Source organism: Callorhinus ursinus, unplaced genomic scaffold, assembly GCF_003265705.2.
Source record: "Callorhinus ursinus isolate GAN/ISIS: 27379988/994484 unplaced genomic scaffold, GSC_fseal_2.0 scaffold15, whole genome shotgun sequence".
In the NCBI taxonomy this organism is placed as follows: Eukaryota; Metazoa; Chordata; class Mammalia; order Carnivora; family Otariidae; genus Callorhinus; species Callorhinus ursinus.
Genome location: NW_027397077.1, coordinates 11,024,837 through 11,044,762, shown reverse-complemented (window position 1 = coordinate 11,044,762; position 19,926 = coordinate 11,024,837). Strand labels below are relative to the sequence as shown.

Here is a 19,926-nt window from a genome sequence, read left to right as displayed (position 1 = left end):
TGGAGTGCAGGCGATGACTAGAGTGAGCCAAGTAATAAATCTCTTCCCGTAACATGATGTGAGGACTCTGAAGTGAGAACGAGCATAAAGCAGTTTGCCTCCCATGTCGATCCAAATGGATGGGACGAAGTGGGGGAAGCATGTTGACGACAAGGTTCCAGCCTTCTGGGAAAGGAAACAAAAAGGTCCAGTGAAGTCAAAATAAAGCAACTGATAAAGTGAAGATGGAAGAAAAAGGAAAACAGTGGAACGCGCCCTTCAAACACTCACGAGACAATTTAGCAGCTGCAAGTCCAGGGGACATTCATTCATGAGCAGGCGACCTGAGGATTGATGCTGATGAGAATAGGAGAAAGAATAGCCACTGCTCGCAGACGCGCCCCATGTCCACACAGGGGCGTCCACACATTTTCATCTTTCAGCATATTAACACGTGTAAGATTCACAAGAGCTCTCTGATGGAGGTACTATTATCGTCATACTCATTTTACTGGGGAACAAGGGACAAAAACCAAAATCGAGGCCCGGAAAGGATAACTGTGCGCTGGAGACCAACAGCCAGCAGCTTGCCACGGCGGGATTCGAACCCAGGCGGGCTAATGCCCGGGCAGTGCCCCTCAAGACTGCGCTAGCCTGCTTCTTGGGAAGAGCAGGAGGAAAGGGGAGAGCGTGGACATTGGGTGCAGTACAACCTAAAGACCCCGATGACCACGTTTACAGAACAAGATGTAAAACCCTACGAGGTCACTGAGCTGACCCGATGTCAGGCCACCAGCAGGTGGGGGAAAGAGGGCAGGTGAGGAAGCTGTTTTTTACCAAACAGTAGGTATTTTGTCTGAACTTGAGTTTCAAGAGTCCTAATACAGATGAAGGAAATCAGCTACCCTTCGAAGATATGCCTCTTGCATTTTATAGGCCAGGAAGAAAGTCCGAGATTTACGCTGGCTGAGATGTCCGGGGAGCAGAGGACACAGGAGGAAGAGACTGACAGCAAGAGAACCCAGCTGGGGAGTCCAAATGGTCCCCCTCAACAACTCGTTGGAAAGCAGGACAGACTGAGGGACGGAAACACGGCTATCTCCATGGTGAAACTGAAGACAGGCCCCTGGACACGTCAGGGAGGGTGTGGGCAGAGAGCCGTGGTCGTGGCACAGACGCCCCACAGAGACAGTCAAGAGCAAGGATCCAGGCAGGAACTCATGGAAAGTGACAATTTAATTAAGGACAGTCTGCCTACATTCGCACAAAGGCAGCCATGTTGAACAAATCTGATTTATTGAGGAAATAACAGGGAGACGGACGGGGTTAAGTCATGGCCATAAGGAAGGCTTTTGATACAGTGCCGAAGGCTGAGTTGGTGCGGGAAATAAGCGTGTGAGCTCTTGTGGTGCGGCCGCAAGGCGGACGGCTGGGACCGCCCAGGCAATGGACGGCCCACCACGCGGAAGGGAGGCAGGCCTGCTCAGCCCTGGGCGGCTCCCCGAAAGCAAGGGCTGTGCCCGGGGCATCCTAACTTGACAGGGGGCAGAGCCTTCTGCTGCCCAGCCAGGCTCAGGCCAGGCTCCCCTGAGGGTGGCAAGTCCCATAAACTGCACCGAGCAAGAGTCTGGATGAATCCATAGCAGAAGGGACCAAAGCCTGTCAGGGGATGGTTTCAGCCGACGGCGCCAAGCAGGCAGGCGGCTGGCCTCGCTGCAACTGTTCCAGCCAGCAGGAGACTTATAAACTCCCAACGCCCTAAGAAGAGCCCATTGTCTTCATGTCCCTCTGGTGGCCAGGTGTCCCCTGGCCTCTCGGCCAGCTCCCGGGGTGGCCTCCAGGTACAGAAATGGGTACCGTGCAGCTCCCTCCTCACCGGACTTGAAAACCAGTCACTTACCACATCATCCCGGTCTTCCCACTCCACCTCAGAGAGGTCAACGCTACTGTAGTTAGGTTTCCTTCGCTTTTTTCCTTCTTCGTACTGGTAGCGAGAGGGAGGTAAAGAAAGAGAGAGAAAAAAAAAAAAAAATTCCATGAGATCATCAGCCAGGGCCGCGTTTATCTTCCCAAGCCCTGTTTCCCGGGTGGGAACTGAGTGGAGGGACATTGGAGAGAGGTCCAGCAGGGCACCGTCCAAGGGACTGTAATAGCAGGAAAGCTCAGGCCAGGTGCTCTGAGCTGGGGAAATAACAAGCCGATGCTCCTTGAAATGAATTTACCTACTGGACTCATGGCCTCCAAATCCACCAGAAGCGAAGCAAAGATGTCCCCCTGCCCGGATGGCATCTGCGTGAAATAGGGGAGATCCTTCTCTACTCCAAAGTTTTAAAAAAGCCACCATTTTGTGACACAGGAAAGGGCTTTTACGGTTTCCCAAAAACCGAGTCCTATCCCTTTGTCTTACAGTTCTCCTACCCCGACCTCCGGTCTCAAACCCGCCCCGCGCTCCTTGGTGAGGAAGGAAAAGCACCGGTCTCCACAGCAGCGCTCAACATCCTGGTAACATTGTGTAGACACACAGAGTCTACTACTTGCTCTCACACAGGCCGTAGCAGGACTGAGCTACGTGCGGCCTCTCTACCCGGGGTGGATGTGGGTATTGGGAGTCACCGCCAGATTTAATGGCCATGAGGGCATTTCTCTGGAAAACTCACGAGTGTCTTAAGAACAGGGGGAGTGGTTTTCGTTTTTTCCTCCCTAAATCACTGGTGTTAGTCACCCCGCAACCCTACCATTTTATCTGCTGGCCGGTCATGTGTCTGGATGTTCCTGTGTCTCAGCGCCTTTAATGATGGTGGTTGGGATGTTTATAATGTAGGAAAGTCTGCCCTCTACTGCAGGCTAAAGATAAGCAACCCCTTTACCAGTTCATATGGTATATTGGCATATTGGAAAAAATGGCATATTGGAAAAAATACCTATGTATGTATAGCTTTTTTTTTTTCTTTTTTGTCCCTAAGTTGGTCATCATTTGGATGGAATTGGTAAGATTCGAAATGCGATGCAGCGTCACTGTGTTTTCAGACCCCCCCAAACAACAGGTAACCATAGTGGACACTGCTTGGTTCCTGGAGACAGGTGCTAAAGGCAATTCACAGATGTCCAAGGTCAGTTTTAGGACACTGGATCCACTGTCGATGAAGAGGAGGGGAAGCGGCTCCCTGAGAGGCCGCTGTAAATGACAGCAGATTTGCAGTTGGATCCCGTTGTGGAAACTTTGTGTGTTCGTGGAAGCTCAGGCCCTTGCGAGAGCCAGGCGGGAGCTGAGTGGGAGGGACAGGAATGGGGTGGGTGGGGTTGTCACCCATGTGTCACAGTGAGGAGGTGTGGTGGGGGAGGGGGCACAGGATGCTAAGAAGACTCGGCATGTCCCTTTGAGGAGGTAGAGTCAGACACTCTTGGACCTCTGTTAACTGTCTAACGGCCCCCAAGTTCCATTTTGGCAAGAACCATCCCCGAGAGCCACTAGGTGCCCCAAGAAGCTCACACAGCCCAGCTTCTGAGCAAAAGGCAGAGCTTTCTCAATATTTTGGGCGGCATAATGCTAGTTCTAAACTGTTTGTTTGTGAGAAGTACTCCCTTTGGTCATTTCAAAATGCTCCTTTATTTATTTATTCAAACACGTTTATCAGACACCTCGTAAGGACCAGGTACTAAGGATATCAATAAAGCCAAGTAGGTAGTCTTTCTTTCTTTTCCAAAGACTTGCTTGCAGTTTATCACCCTTAATTTTGCCTTTCGAAGGTCAGTTCATTGCCCACCATACATACAGGAACAGAGGTTGTCACAAGTTAAATAATGGGTCAAAGGACACTTTAGATAAGATCACATGGCCAGTGTGGGGCAGGACACCCCCACCCACCACCAGCCCCTGACCAAATTTTTATGGCTGAGGCTCATGTTATTTCAAACACTCCTAAAGAAATTCAAAAACACCCCCGAGGTCCCGAGCACCAAATGTTCCCTTATCCTCAGAAAATGTCCATTTGTCTTTGTGAGAATGGTTCTGCCACTTACTGGGCCTGTGATCCTGAGCAGGGAGCCCAGTTGCTCCATGCTCCCCTTTTTTCAGTTGCAAAATAGGAAAAACAATAGTACCTCCCTGGCAATGGTAGGTTGAGAGAATTAACTAGATACTACATGTAAATGGACAAACACAATCCTGGCACAGAATAAAGCCTTAATATATAGCTAGCATGATTCCTGAGAGCCATGACTTTGCTAGCCAAGACACAGGCTCACATTGTATACAGTTGGCTAATATGTCATTTCCTTGAAATGAAGGAGACCCAGGGATTCAGCGTGTCACTGTTCTGTAAACCATAGGCAGGCAGGAGATGTTTGTGTCAGACAGTCACATTCATATACCTCCTCCTGGTGTATATATCTTATGCACCAAGACTTGCGGACTATAGCTCAGCTGGGACTCAAAACTGTCCCAGCAGAAAAATTCATACGTGTGCTAAAGAACCCAAGTGCTTTTAGATGGTACTTGGCAATTCTGTAATCCACAGAGAACCCTTGACTTCTGACCATTCCCGGATGCCTTTCTTCATTTTTTTTTTTTCTTATAGCCACTCAAGAAATTCAATACACTGCACTTTTGATAGTCAGGAAACCTGGAGGGTTTAGAGTATGAAGAAGCATTCACAGTGGGCTGGTCCATAAACCAGTGAGTCTAAATAATTTCACTTCATTGGAGTAAACAGGCAGGGCTGGGGATACCTGCTCTGGAACTCCATTGTAGGAATGCCCCTCTACAATGTCTGCTTAACCAAGTATGTGAAACCTGTCTAAAACACTACCCATTTAGGTCTTTATTAATGGGTAAGCTCCTTTACAGTGCAAGTAGTAACGCAGCAGAGTGATTATTTTGAATGAGGGAAGGAAAAGTCAGAGCCTGTTGCATAAAATAAAACAGATTGAGGGTGAGGAGTGAACTCCAGCATAATGACCCTAGATCCACCTTCATCTTTTCTCCCATGAAGACACCATATGGGAAGGCTAGAGAGTAGACTTCCACAAGGAAGACGCTTGTGCCGTGCACTGCCCCCACTCATCCCCCACATTTTCCAGGGTAATTGCCTTGCTTTCCTGCAGGGAAGCCCTTGGGCCCCCCTCTCAGTAAATATAGTTCTTGTGAAAGCAAGACCATCCTGGGTCAGAGATAGGCAAGTGACCTGAGCATGTGAGGAGACCCACATCTCTCCAGGACACAGAGACTGGTTCAGAGCTGGGGATATAACCCACGCCTACCCAAATGAGCTTCAGCCTGGCATGCTTTCCTGGGTTTATCCAGATAAAGGAGCTGTGCATCTGCTAGCACCATTAAGGTGGTGGGATGTGAACATGAGCTCCTCATAACTACCTCTGCTTCTGCTTAGAGAGAGCCTTCCTGAGAAGGAAGCCAGTGCAGAGAAAGCAGAGAAAAGGCAGGAGAGAGTCCTGAAAACACAGTGTGTGTGCCTGGATCAAGCTGTGCCTAAAATCTTTATGCCCTTGGATGTTTCAGGTACCAACTAGATTCTCTCCACATTTCCCCTTTCCCTTCTTAAAGATTTTTTTTTTGTTTTTAAGCTGGCTTGGGTTTCAAGCATAAGTAGTCATTGGAGTTCTGACTTGTACATATTTAATGCCTTTATTATTTTTCCTTGTAAGTGAACCACTTTTAGAGTACATTTTAAGTGAGGTGTTCCTAACAGTTATTTAGGAGCATGTGACCTGCAAAATATCTCACTGTTACTCAAGATAGACTACTGTGTGTGAGTGCGGCTGATCCCCTATCCTTACTTTCTCCCCGAGAGGATAGATGTGAGGCCACAGTGTAAGAGTGACAGAAACAGAAGCAAAGCTCTGACTCCCAGGCCAGCTGTCCCCTGTCCCTCCGGATTCAGCCTCTGACACATCCTGGGTCCACCAGCCCCACTCGCTCTTTCCCTGCGTGAGGCTCTCGTTACTGGGGCTGAGGCATCGAATACGGCATTTGTTAGTGTATCTATAAACTGTAACTTCCTTTGAAAATGTGATTAACGAATTGCGAACGGTTTCCAAAGGTTTATAAACAGATACTTTGAGAGCCACGGGTAGGTTTGTAGTTTTTGGTGCCTGTTTTATGAAAAAAATATGTGGGGGAGAATTTAATAAGGAAAGATATTCTGTGCTATGAAATACTTTGAGGTGGAGTTTCAAATAAAGGCCAGATGTGGTGAATGCACAAACCAGCCTGTGGCCTAGGAGGATGGGACAAGGTGGGCACCCATCTGAGGAGCAAGCTGGAGCCCTCCGGGGGCATGCCTTCCTCGCCTGAACCCACCGGCTGGTGTTTCGTTGTCTTCATGCCGGTGCTCTTTACCTACAGACCAACTTTGGAAGCATAATGGGATAGGCTAAGGTGATGGCCATGTTCATGTTGGTTTGAAAAAAAAACAAAAATGTCTTTGCTTTTCCTGTGTTTTTTTGGGAGGGGCCAGAAGAAATCAGCTACATACATCCATGCAGCCTCTGGGAAACAAATATCGTGTATGCTAATAATTGATAAATTGTACGTGCCTCTCCATGCTGCCAAAAGGAAGGAAGGAGATGGGGGTGGGAGGCCCACAACTGGAGAGGAAGAAACCTTGCCCAGAGCTAATGCCATCTGGTGCAGGGGTGTGGCCAAGGGCGGGGAGCCAGCCATTGTCTGGGCAGATGTTCTCTCCCAAGGCAGGCACAGTCCTCAGCTGGTGAACACCTTTGCCACCTCCCCCAAGGCCTGCATCTCCTCTCGTCTCAGGGACTGAAGTGGTCCTTTCGGGAGAAGTAAAGGAAACACATCTTCTCTCCTCCACAAACAAGAGAGCACGGCCTAATGGCTACCGGGCACTTCATTCCTTCCCTCCTGCCTCCATCCATTCCCTCATTTGCTCCTGTACTCACCCACATCCCCCCAAATACATTTATCAGGCCCTGGGCCAGGCCCAGGTAAGCCTCAGGAAAGCATGGAGAAGCTGTCTGAGAAGGGTCATCTCCTGCACTCAAGGTGTAGGTCATGACCCACCACTCGCCAATCAGGGCGGTTAGAAGAGCAGGTGGCAGCCAGGGTCCCAGCATCACACAAAGGCTGTGTGTTCCATGGCTGACATGCATTTCTCTGAGCCCTGTGCTACTCGTCTATAAGATGGGATAATAGCATTCAGCTCACAGGGCTGGCGTGAGAAGCAAACGGGTACATAGTGGAGCATGGAGTGTGTCCTGACAAACGGTCTTGAGAAACGCCCACTAGGCCAGCACCAATAAATGTCATTACTGATTCAGGAGATGTGGCAGCCCCTGCCTCCCCCTAGAGAGGAGGCTCATGGGATAAAAGGTTTCTTTGCAGTATGGTTATTCAGTAATATTTCTATTCTTTAAAAGAGGCAGTTCAACCTGGCGTGGTGGTCCATTCTTCTCAAGGTCAAAGGGGAGGGTCTCAAAACAGGACATGGTCCCAAGGCCAGGTGGCCAGGTGGGCCTGAGACAGGGCAACAGTCTCTTCCCTTAGAATTGGCAAATCAAGGTCTCTGGCTGTCATGCAATGTCCAGCCGCAGAGGAGGTGGCCCTAGGGAAGGGGAGTCTCAGCAGAGACTAAGTGGAAGCAGAGTATCAGCCACTTCTCTCCTGGTGACAGTCCAAATGGTTTAAGCTTTTGCTGTTTTATTTAAGATTCCCCCCTGTCCCCCCGCCCCGATTTTCCAGGTAACAACGGCTCATTGCAGAAAATTTGGAAAATACTGAAAAGTGCAAGAATGGAGAACAAAATATTGCCCTCCCTATCACAATACAGGCAACACAGGGATCACCCCCCACCGTTCTGCTAGCTGGCCCAAAGGTAAGTCCTTTGAAGCAGTTACTGTTTTCAGTTTTCTAAGTTCATTGTTTCTCCCACAAGGAATTTATAAAATGTAGCAACCAATCTGTTCTGCTTTCTAAGTGACTGCCTTTAGCAAACCAAACCAAAACAAAACAAAAAAACCACAAAATTTTCTGCCGGCCAGCTTCCCCCTCACCTCCTATCATTCTTTAGGAAGAGTGAATGCTCTTCTTCCAGGCAAGGTACTAAACACTGTGCATACCTCCTTGGAGGGATAATTGCCTCACAGATGGGCAAGTGCGGAGCCCAGGGGTGCAGGCCACGTGGCGGCATAGCTAATCGACAGTGGGACTGTGATTCAAGCCCATCTTTGCCCCTTGTCTCAGCCTCCAGTCCTCACCACCCTCTGCACTGCCTCTCCGGAGGGGGTCTCAGCTCAGATGGCGGCCACCCACAGGGCTGCATGCAGGAGGCCTATTAACGGGTGCAGAACCACGGCAGAAGCCAACGCCCACCAGCCATCCTTGCCTCCATTTGACTCATTCGGGCTGCCTCGAAACTGGCCTTCGTAGGCCGGAGATGCAAGAGTCAGTTTCAGATTGAGAACAACTACAATTCACTGAGTGAGTACTTGGAGGTAGCATGGTGCCACATACCCAGGACACAAAACACAAGGCCCATTAGCCAACATCTGACTCAGAGCCTCAGACAAGCCTGGTAGCATCTGATGGTACCAGGGTAGCTGGGATTTCCACCTGAATCGTGCTGGCCCTTTGGTGGTATGACGCCACGGGGCTCAGACCTTGCTAGGTAAGCTAGATGACAGGATGGCAGAGACAAGCCCGGTGGTGGGGGAGGAGGGGGTGATCCCGATAAGTCTGTACCCGGAGATCAAATCCTTCGTGTTCATGGGAAGATGAGAAGCCCAGATACACTGGAGGGAAGCAGGGCTGTGAGGGTGTGTCCCAAAGCAGCCGGAAGGTGGGAGAGAGGCAACAGGGCATGTCCAGACAACAAGGCTTTTCCTTTTCCACCAGGTACCATGATCTTATTAATTAATGTTTTTAAGTGTCTCAAAGATGAAAAGTTCTCTGTGCTCTCTTAGTGTGATTACAAAATCCTTTTGATGGCTGTAAAACTAAAACAGCTTTGGTATTTTTAAAAAAAAAAAACAACAACAATTAAGAGGCTGCTTTGAAAACCCAAATGACCTTTATCTTAATCGGTGTCCTCTGAGTCCTGGTGAGTCACCAAGTGGTGTGTGGGGAGGAAGTGGCCCAGCTCTGCCAGTGGTTTCAGACCTTCAGTGCGGCTTCTCCATGGCGGCTGGCCTTAAATTCCCATTCTCAGAAAGCCCATCTGTCTTGTCATAGCCAGCGAGTCATCAAAATGAAAATCGGGCTGAGTGGCTCGGGCGGGAGGAGGTTTCGTGCCAGCAAGGGGCCTGGGAAGCCGGGACGTTGACCCAGAGAGGGGAGTGCCGTCTGCAGGCCCAAGTCAGGTGGAGGACCCATGCCAGGAAATACCAGCCTGCAGCAGAGAAGGCAGAACACGGATGCCACATGCGAAGGAAAGATGCCCCTGGGTGCCTGGAAGACAGCCCCTCTGATAGGTTAGAACACTCTGGACAAAACTGCACTATGGTTTTCTGGGCAAAACTTAGATGCAGAACAGCCTTCAGAATGAATTTCAGGGGCGCCTGGCTGGTTCAGTTGATTTAGCATCTGACTCTTGATTTCAACTCAGGTCATGATCTTGGGGTTGTAAGATCGAGCCCTGCGTCGGGCTCCTGCTGGGCGTGGAGTCTGCCTGGGATTCTCTCTCTCCCTCTCCCTCTGCCCACCCCACCCCCACTGCTTGCTCGCCCTCTAGTGCTCTCTCTCAAAAAAAGAAAAAGGGGGGCACCTGGGTGGCTCAGTCATTAAGTGCCTGCCTTCGGCTCAGGTCATGATCCCAGGGTCCTGGGATCGAGCCCCGCATCGGGCTCCCTGCTCCGGGGAAGCCTGCTTCTCCCTCTCCCACTCCCCCTGCTTGTGTTCCTTCTCTGGCTGTGTCTCTCTCTGTCAAATAAATAAATAAAATCTTTAAAAAAAAAAAAAAAGAATGAATTTCAAAGTTCAAAGAGAGTTGCGTCAAGTTCTTGAGCACACAGTGCCATATTCCAAAGCAGATTTCATACAAAGGTTGGAGCTACCTGAGTCATTAGGAAATAACATCTAGGATAACAAGAGGACCTCTATAAGTTGAAGGTATGCCTGTGACATTTGACAAAGCAATTTTTGTGCATTTATAGAACTTTAGTTGGCATTATTCCCTCGAGCAAGAGACTCTTGGGATTGAAATGTGTCAGGCTGTTTTGAACATGCACTATAATTGGGCACCACAAGGTGATTCCGATTTTGGAACTGCCAAGACAATGAATTTTCTTACTCAAGTGAGATCAGAAGATAGCATCAACCAACAGTGCAATGAGACATGTTTCCCGTCCAGGGGCACTGCAGCTGACTGCCCGCACAGAGCGAGCTCTCTGCTGGGGGTTTCCTCCTGGGGCCGGTGACACAGCCTTCCTGGCCTGTCACCCCTGTTCCTAGTGCCTCTCCTGGCTCAGTCCCCGGAAGAAGTACTCCAGGACTTGGAGGGATGGTGCTTGGAACGGAGAGACCTCTCGCCACGTCCAGGTTTCTGTGCTAACGGGCAGGAAGGGCTGGAAGCAGGCAACGAATTTGCAAGTGAAGGAAAGAGAGAGAGGAAGAAAAGAGGGAAAGGAATCCCTCCTTCCAAGCCAGTTACCACTACTCCTGACTCTGGTTTATGCCTGTAATGGTATCAACCTACATCAGATGGCTGAGCCTTCCTCAAATGTGTGTGTGTGTGTATGTGTGTGTGTGTGTGTGTGTGTGTTTGCGACTTTATCTAGGGGGATGCTTAGTATGATATCTTTATTTTGTTTCTCTTTTTCTGCTAAAAATTTTCAAGATACTTGTGAAGGAGGAGAAGACATAAAGGGATCCACCTCTGTGCCCATGTTGTCCATGAATGTTTCTCTGATCCTTCCAGCCAGAGTCTGTCTCCCTTCTTCTCTGGGGTGGCCCTTGTTCTGCACCTCCCCGAGGACAGAGGGTTTTGCAGCATCAACATGCCTGTGACCATCTTTCCCACCCATCTGCTCTCTGCCCTGGCATATCAGACCACCAAACTGAACAGGTTCTCACCCGTCACTGCTCTGTCCAGCCCACTGGACTGGTGATACAGCAAAATATTTAGGTTTCATTCTTTTCTTTCTTTCTTTCTTTCTTTTTTTTTTTTTTTTTTTTGCAGGTGATTCTGAAATACGCTAATCTGTCTTTAAAAAAAAATTCGGGATGCACACTGGTCTGAATAAACCTGAGACCTGTGATGTCACTCATGACTCATAGGAAAACCAAAGGTCCCCTGCAAGGCTGACTCAGTCCTCTGGGTCTTATATTTGTCTGTGATCATGAAGATGTGAGCAGAGGCTGGAGAGGAGCCAGAGAAAGCAGCCACAGGAAGAGGCCAGTGAGCTAGGCAAGGCAACTAGGGCTCATCAAACTACCATGTCCATAGCTTCTATCTTTTATGTGTCTCTTGAAATTGAGTCACATCTCTCCATCCCTCTTGCCACCAACTTAGTTTTAGCCACGATGATACCCTCCCTCCCCTTGATGAGAGTGAGCATCTCCTAAGCCTCCCTGCATGGACTCCGGCCCTGCAATCCACTGTCCAGGGTCCAGCCAGGGGGATTCTTCTGCAACCAAAATCACCAAGGGGCCTGGAATCCCCATGGCTCCCCATGCCCTCTAGGTTGATGTCCAACATTCCAGAATGCCACAGTGCCCAGCAGTATGCCTCTGCCTGTGGCTCTGACCTCCCTCTCACCACTTCCCGACTCTCTCTGTATTGCTCCCCAGCTAGATCCAGCGGGCTGCTAACAATCTTATTACCATCCTTGCCTTCAGGTCCCTGCATCCTTCTACCACTCCAACTGTTTCCAGCACTCTTCACCCCAACTCAAAGTCCAGTGGCTCCTCAGGACCCAGATGAGGCATCAGCTCCTCTGGGAAGTCTGCTGCCAAGTTCAGAGTTGGTTCAGGTCCTTCCTGTGTTCTCCTGAGTCTCCTGTGGTCTCCCCGTCGCCACACCCATCACAGCGTACTGCACATTCATTACTTACTTGCCTACATCTCCCACTAGGTCCCAAGATCTTCAGGAAAGAGGCTATTTCTCATTCAGCATTGAGCCTGCCAATGTCCAGGAGAGTACCTGGCAGAATGGGTTCACTATGAATAGTTGAATATTTGAATGAGCAAACAGAGTAAATAAATGAACACATTAGGATCTATATTCACTCCATGAGCACGTGTATAGCACACATTATGTGCCTGGCCAGTTCTAGACCTTGTGTGAACATGAACTCATTGTATCCTCAGAACAATCCCCTCCAGGAGGCACTATTTTTGCACTCATTTATCAGCGCAGGAAACTGAGGCCGGGGAGGTTGAGTGACTTGTCCAAGGCCACACAGCTGCAAGGGAGGCTGAGGCTGAAGCGACCCTAGCCTCAGAGACTGCTCTGGCCCACAGACTAACATATCCTGGTGGCCCCAAGGCTGCTGCCGGGTATCTGCCTGCCACGTTTCCCATGAGGGCATCAGGAAGGGATGACAGCAAGGTGACCTGGGATCCCAATCAGCCAGCTCCCTGCCATTCCACACTGAGCAGAGCTGAGCCTCAGACGATTAACTCTCAAAGGAATCTTTTCATTAAATGTACACAAAGGTACTGTTTCTATCTGTATTTGAGCCTGGATGAACGAGGCTCCACGTAAGGGGCATCCCAGCGATAGGACTGCCAATCCTGCCGCAATGGCAGGAGTCCGGTAAATGCCTTCACCTGCCCCACTTCCTCCCAAACCCTCTTCCTGGAATGTATCTAGAAACTTAGACACTCCAGGAGAGGCTTTTTGGGAGAAGCAGGCATTTGGGTCCTTGGGCTTTTGATTTAATTTGGAGTGTGTGTGTGTGTGTGTGTGTGTGTGTGTGTGTCTTCCTTCTAGATGATGTTCTAGATTTGCCTCTGGAAAAGTGCAGCCGGAGGTCTGCCTAGGGTGAACTTTGTCAGACTTTGGTTTTGGAGTCATTGGGTCCAACTGGGAGAAGCCTCTGTGGCTATGATAAGTAGCCCTGACTTGCTCCTCAGGGGGTGTCTGCCCTTCCAGGGAGAGACAGGACAAGAGAGTCTCACACTGCAAACGGGAACCCAGAGCCTCCTGGGTAGAGGTTGGCAGGTCAGCTAATCACTTGGGATTTCTGGCCCTCACTAGCCGCATGAGTGCTCCTCCCTGCGAAATCCCCAGCTACAGGCTAGATGCCAGCTATTGGGTGGCCTTCGACCAGGCCATCATCTACTGGGGGAGAGGGGCTCACTGGGGACAAGAACAGGGGCAGACTCCATCCCAAGGAGAAAAGGGCAGGGAGGCTGAGGAGGACTTGCAGCCAAAGCCCTGCCTGGCTGAGCCAAGCTACTTTCTTGTCTCCATAATCCGAGTGTATTAGTGCTCCCCTCAACCCCGCAAACCCCACAGAGAATGTAGAAGTAGCACCTGGGAAGCCCGCTCAGAAATACACGTGCCCGCCGCATGGTTATAAAAGTCGAGCGAGGAGCGGAGAGGTTCAGGCACCTCCTCGGCAAAGCGCAGTGGTCAGCCCAGAGGGGCAGTGGGCATAATTAAATTACCGTGCCCAAGAGCCCATGGTGTCAACCTTTTTATTTGCATTCTTTGGGTCTTATCATTTAGGATTATGTAAAAATGACAGCTGCTTATAATTATTTGGAGGTTGGAGCTGGAATAATTAAAACCATCTGCCTTTATCTTACCGCTACCAAACTTAACCCCGAGAGGTTGGGTCTACTGAACTTCAAAGAGGGAGGCAAGAAATAAAAGAAAACTCCGCACATTACTAACAAATTTCTTGTGATTCATTTAAATGTATAACCAGTTATTCCAACAGCCTTCAAACCTTTAATTATCTTTTAAATATATATAATTTGGGACTGCTAATTAGATAGCGATTTAATGCTCTCATGGGGATTCAGATGCACTGTCTTTCTAAAATGTAAACTCCCAGAGGAATAATCACTGGCATTCAAATGATTGAATTCTTCAGTTATTCAAATGAGTGTGGGCATTTTCACTGTTGGAATCATTTGAATATTCTGCTGTCAGCCCCAGCTGTAGGGTTTGCAGGCCTCCTCAACCAAGCACGGGTAAGGCTAGGCTTTCTCTCTGTCCAAGTCCAGCCCTCTGGAGAGAAAGCAGCCGGGCTCCTGGGGAAAGCCTCGCAACACTCAAACAGCTCAGTTAAGTCTCCTCTGAGATACAGATGGTTCTGTTTTCCTATTTTAAGGAGGAGCAAACTTTCCTGGAATTTACAGTTATGAAAGCTTTAATGCTTGCTTTGCAGGCCTTCTCCATGCTGGTCTGCCCGCTATTGTCTGGGCAGTTAACATTTTAATTAATAACTCCCTCCCTGAAACAGGCTGCTGCAGATGGAGGAGGTGAGGGCTTCACTCTGCCTTCGGCTTCCACTTCCTGTGTATTCCTACCCCCGTGGAGATGGTCCTTTAAATTATATAAAGATGTGCATCACATGCAGAAAAGCAATTGATCAATGGATGACACTGGGCAATGATAGAAGCCAGCTCTCCTATCTCAGACTCAAAATATGGCTAGGGTTTGCATTCCTGAGCCGGGGCTAGTAGCTAGCAGCTGAGGCTCATTTCCCCCAGGAGGGGAAGGAGGTGCAGACAAATCTATAGGAATTTTTAAGAGATCATTATTCAACACATTGCATGTAATTACATTTTGATGAGCTTTTTATTGCTAATTCATCATCCAAGATGGGGCACTCTAGATATGAAATTAATCTAGCAAAACAAAGGTCAGAGTGTGTCCAGTGTAAAGAAAGCCTTTGTCCTCATCAAATCCTTTTGCCAAACAATAAAGCGGCAGAGGATGTTATCTCTAAACCAAATTTCCTTAAAATGCCTACCCTTGATTATGAACGGCACAGAGCCCATGCTCCCTGGTACTTCTAAGCGCAAAGTGGATTCTCCAAGTTGGCTGGTGTGACGTGCATTCACATACAGGGGCCTGAGATAGAAGGGACATTTGACGGATGGCATCATGTTAATGCAAAGGGCGGTGTGGACACACACAAAACTGCATCTGAAGCTCTAGTCTACAGCATATCGATTTTTGCAGAGAGGTGCGGTCCACTGGTGTCCCGGCTTGAGTTCTCTCTGAAGCAGTCCCAGAGACCAGGGTTCAAGGGCAAGGTATTTACCTGGGAGGGGTTCCCCGGAAATACCTGTAGGGACATGGCAAAGTGACTCAGAGACGGAGACAGGCAGGCAGCCCACACAAGGTGCGTCATCAAGCACGGTAGCACTGAGGGCAACCGGAGCCCAGTCCGACCGCAGGGCTCTGGGAGCCGCTGCTCAGGAGGCACCTGGAGATACCTGGCCTGAGAGGTGAGAGTGCTCACCGGTCTTTGGTGGAGGGAGGCTAATTCCCTGCCACCTCGGGCCTGCTGTGTGCCTCAGAGGAGTGCACTCCAGAAGCCAGGGAAAGTCTTCAGCCAGGTCCTGGTATGTGTGGAAAATGGCAGGGACCGAGGGGACATGGGCAGAGCGCGTCAAGTGCTTCACTAAGCTTCTTCCCAAGTAGGACCCCATCAACAGAACCTCCGGTCACCTCCCCTTGGGCTTTGGAAGTCTGTTCTGGATCTACCAAAAGGCTCCAGATGCACGACATCCTAACATCCCACACCTCAGTGTCTTTGCTTACACTGTTCCCTCAGCCTGAATGAGTCTCTGACACCTTTGCTCGGTGATTTTTTTTTTTATCCCCTCCCTCAGGGCTCCGCTAAACATGCCATTCCCAGGAAGGGCTCTCCCTGACCATCCAGCTAAGGGAGGTGCCTCTCCCTACTTTTTTGTTTTCTCAGACCTTGTTTCTTTTGGAGAGTTTATCCTAAATGTGTAGTGTTTTTTATTTATTTGTTTACTTAGGAGCTTTAAAAATCTCCATGAAATTGTAAACAGGAAATGAAAGGGAATTATGTCCGTCTTGTCTTATCGCTAGATCTCCGACATCTAATAGAGCGCCTGGCACACGAGAAGTGTCCAGTGAATACATGCCAGGTAAGGGAGGACAGCTGGGAGGGAAGGAGGCAGGGAGGGAGGCAGGGGAGCAAAGAAGGGAGGGAGGGAAGGAGAAAGGGAGGATAGGCTCATCGCATCAGCAGTGCAAGAAGGAGCTAGTTATGCATCTGGCATCTGAAGGGCCCTTTGCTGTTCCCAGCTGTGCTGGCCTGGATCACAGACTGTGAGCTCAAGCTTCTAGGCTGCACACCAGCTCCCCGCAGCCTCCTCCAGCCATCCCCTTCCACAGCAAGACACCAAGTCCTTTCATAAATTCTACTTCTTATTGGTATTTTCACCCTGGTACTTAATAATACAGCATGTCATCAGTTTCCTAGATGTGAGTCTTCTCTCCCCACCTACTTGCCACTCATTCTCTTCTGCTAGGTACCTCACCAGGCCATGGATATACACAGGTGAGCAAAACACAATCTGATCAGCATTCAGGTTGCTTGCCCTACAGGGAGGGGCAGATGTGTCAAACTATATGTAATGCAGAGGCCAAACTATATGTAATGCAGAGGCCTATGCAAGAAGCCTGGTTGGATGGGGAGAGACTTCATTGGGAGGGAGGTGGGTGGAGGGTGGAGGGGTGCAGACTGGGGTCCCTGAGAGCTGGGGTCAGAGCCACACCCAGCAGAGGCTCCCAGACTTGGGGATTTCACTGCTCTATCAGCCAGGCTATAAGCAACAGGTATCGATTCTTAATCACTTGAGCAAAGGGGAATTCACTAGAAGGGTATATGGAATCTCTCTGCTCCCAATGAATTGAGAGAGAACTACATACATGAATAAACAAGGAACAATAGGGGGTCTCTTGCTCTTCCTTCTCTTCCTTCCTCCTTCCCATTGCTTTCCTTCCATCCTTCCTTCTTCCTTCTTTCTTTCTTTTTTGGTAGAGTCAGGACTTAAGAAAAACAAACCTTCTGTCTACTCTTACCTTTGTATCAGTCAGGGCCCCAGCAGGAAGCACATGACATAGTCATGCTGGCTAATTAAGGAAGGTTTAATAAAGAGGCTATTGTAACGGGCAGTGTGGGCAGGCCGAGGGAAACTAGGAGAAATGGTGCACTCCCCTGCAGCCAGGAGCAGTGGGGACCTTTCTAGCACTCTGCCTGAAGGGACAGAGAACCCCAGAGAGAGAGAAAGCCACAGAGATGGGGAGGTTGATGTGTCTTTAGATTGGGTGCAGCCGGTCCCAGGGACACAGGGCTGAAGGTGCACTCCCACCCCACCGGCCTCTCACTACCTCTTGCCGGTGGCCCCCACTAGCCAAAAACCCCACCCAGTGCCCAGCACAGAGGAGCTGCTGCTGAGTGCCGTCTGGGGCAGTGTGCTGGGGCAGAGAGCAGAGGGGAAGGGGTCAAGTGTCTGTAGGAGCTAAGGGAGGCTCTCCAGCCCAAACTGCACTCTGTCCAAGAACCATATAACACCGCTTCACAGTTAAGGACCTCCTTTCAATAGAATGGGTTTAACCTGAAAAATGACGAGGAGCATGTCATTGTCCATCATCATCCTTTTTTTTTTTTTCTTCCCTTTCCCTGAAGACTGGCCCAAATTTGCTTTCTGCCCCATAGTCCTTGGCCGAGGCATTAGTCATTCCCTCTGGGATGGGCACCACCACGCAGGACACTTAAGAAGGCAAACCACGCAAAGGTGCTCAGCCCAGAGCCTAAGTCCAGACCCGCTAAGTAACACTGCACTGTTGCTGCCAGCCCCCCATCTGCTCAACCCCATCTACGCCCTGAGTGTCCAAGCACACACCCAGCACAGAACTTGGGGACCCAGAGGCTGTTGAGTCGTTGAGGTTTGCAGAACGGAGGGGAGCTCCCACCCCACAGGGATCCTGGCACCCCATGACCTTGCTTCATCCCCAGGCTCTGGAGGTGAAAGCACTCCCCGCTCAGGGCTGCGCTGCTGGCACCCAACTGTCCAGACCAGGGCCGTGCAAACGGTGCCTTCAACAATTTCCTCAAGAGGAAGGCATGCAAGGCTCTGTCTCCTCTTTGGCCAAATGATGTATTTCAAAAAGAACGGGCTTGCTACACGGGGGCCACACAACCGTGTTTATTTTTTCTCAGAGAACACACTCCTCTGAGCAGATACACTTGCGAGGCATCCCTTAATTCTTTCTTTGAAAACGAAACGGAATGGATTCAGACCAGGCCTAAGCTGGAGTCGCCCGGGCTTCGTTCTGAGAAGGTGCCTCAGGCAGGGACACCATCTGCGCAGGGACAGGGCGCACGGCGGTGCCCGGGCGCCACCTACTGGGGAGTCTCCTTCAGTTCATCAGCAGCCCGAGTGGAGGGCGAGAAGAAATTCGGCACTTGGGATAAAGGTTTGGAAGTGAAGTGAAACCCCCTGACAGGCTCCTGCATGGTTCTGAGACCAGAGCGAGAAGTCGTGTGTCTGGCCAGGGCTGAGGAAAGCGGTCCTGGGGAAAGGGTGTGGCCCCCACTGAGCGGGGAAAACATCCTCTAGGGTGGATGGGTGCATGCGGTTGGGGCGCATGCCACCTCCTCTGGGAAGCCCTCCTGCATTTCAAGGGCATCTTTCCTCAAGAAAAGCGTTTAACTTAGCATTTACCTCCCACTGTGAACCCCTAACTCTTCTTGGCCTCTCTCGCGCTGTCAGGGAAACTCTTGCTTTGTGCAGTGAGCTTCTGTGGGCAGAGACACCCTTTTACCTGCGTCTATGTCCCTATGAGCTAGCACAGTGCTTGACTCTCGGAACATCTGATGAATGCTTGCAGGCAAGCGGGAGGGCACAGGGAGGGGTGGAAAGAGAGGAGGGACTGACCAATCACATGTAATTCAGTTTCTGTGCCTGATATAGCAAGGACTCAATACACGTTTGATGAGTGAATGTGTGGCACCTGCACTTCTCATTTATTGTGGGAAATTGGTACCCAGACATATAGTCATCAACATCATTCAAACATCATCAAAATCATTCAACAAATATTTACTGACTCTCTTCTGTTCAGCAGCGAAATCCCAGGAACCATCAAGCGACAGGAGGGGAAAAGTTGAACACATCAACATTTCCCAAGAGCGATTAGTGATCCAAGGAAAGGATAGCAGGGAATGTGACGGGGTGGGGGAGGGGGTGGCTCCTTTGGTCCACAAGCAGGAGAGCCTCTCTGCAGGGCTGACATCTCTAGGAGGCACAGAAGATGAGAACAAGCCAGCCACCAGTGTGGTTGGGATGAGATTCCAGGTAGAGAGAAGAGCAGGAACAAGGATCAGAGCAGGAAGGAGCTTGGGGGGTTGGAGGAATGGACAAAAGGGCCAGCATGTGGCCGGAACACAGGTGAGCACCGTGGGCAGCCCCATAAGCTCAGGCAGAACAAGGAGGTTGAGCCAGATCTAGCAGGGTGCTCGGGGCACAGCCAGGAGTTTGGGTTTCACACTAAATTCCAGTCAGAAGCCCTGCCATCTGACTGACATCTGTGAAAGCCCCCTTTGATCTGCAGAGTGAATAATGCCAGGGCGGGGGTGGGGGGGCGGGGCAAACCCAGGTGCCCAGAGAGAAGCAGAGTGGGGACCGCAGCCATCTGGGAGAGACAGAAGAACGGTGGCCCTGACCAGCGCATAGAGACAGAGAGAGATGGGAAGGCTCAGGGCACATTTTTCCAGCCAGATCCAATAGAACGTGAGGGGGGTGGGAAAAGGCATGGGGAGGCCACACCCACATCTGTGGACCAGGAAAGAACACTTCTCATTTGCAATGAGTAGGTGTGGATGAGCGGAAGAAATGAAGGGAAATGAACTGAGGTGTCTCCAGCGCAGGGATTACCAAAACAATAAAACCATGAGATGTGTGGGATGGAGGCAGCCCCTGCATAACCAAAGATTTGCACGATGATCTAAAGATCGCATTTCAACTCCATA

At 50.1% G+C, this 19,926-nt stretch overlaps 1 protein-coding gene across 1 annotated transcript in view; it reads right to left on the bottom strand.

The window, feature by feature from the left end:
- The window catches only part of CACNA2D3 (calcium voltage-gated channel auxiliary subunit alpha2delta 3), an 876,446-nt gene that overhangs the window by 199,648 nt on the left and 656,872 nt on the right, over positions 1–19,926 (bottom strand). The window contains exon 18 of the mRNA XM_025885299.2: positions 1,880–1,963. Coding sequence (XP_025741084.1) covers positions 1,880–1,963 — 84 coding nt within the window. The remainder of the gene's footprint in view (positions 1–1,879; positions 1,964–19,926) is intronic.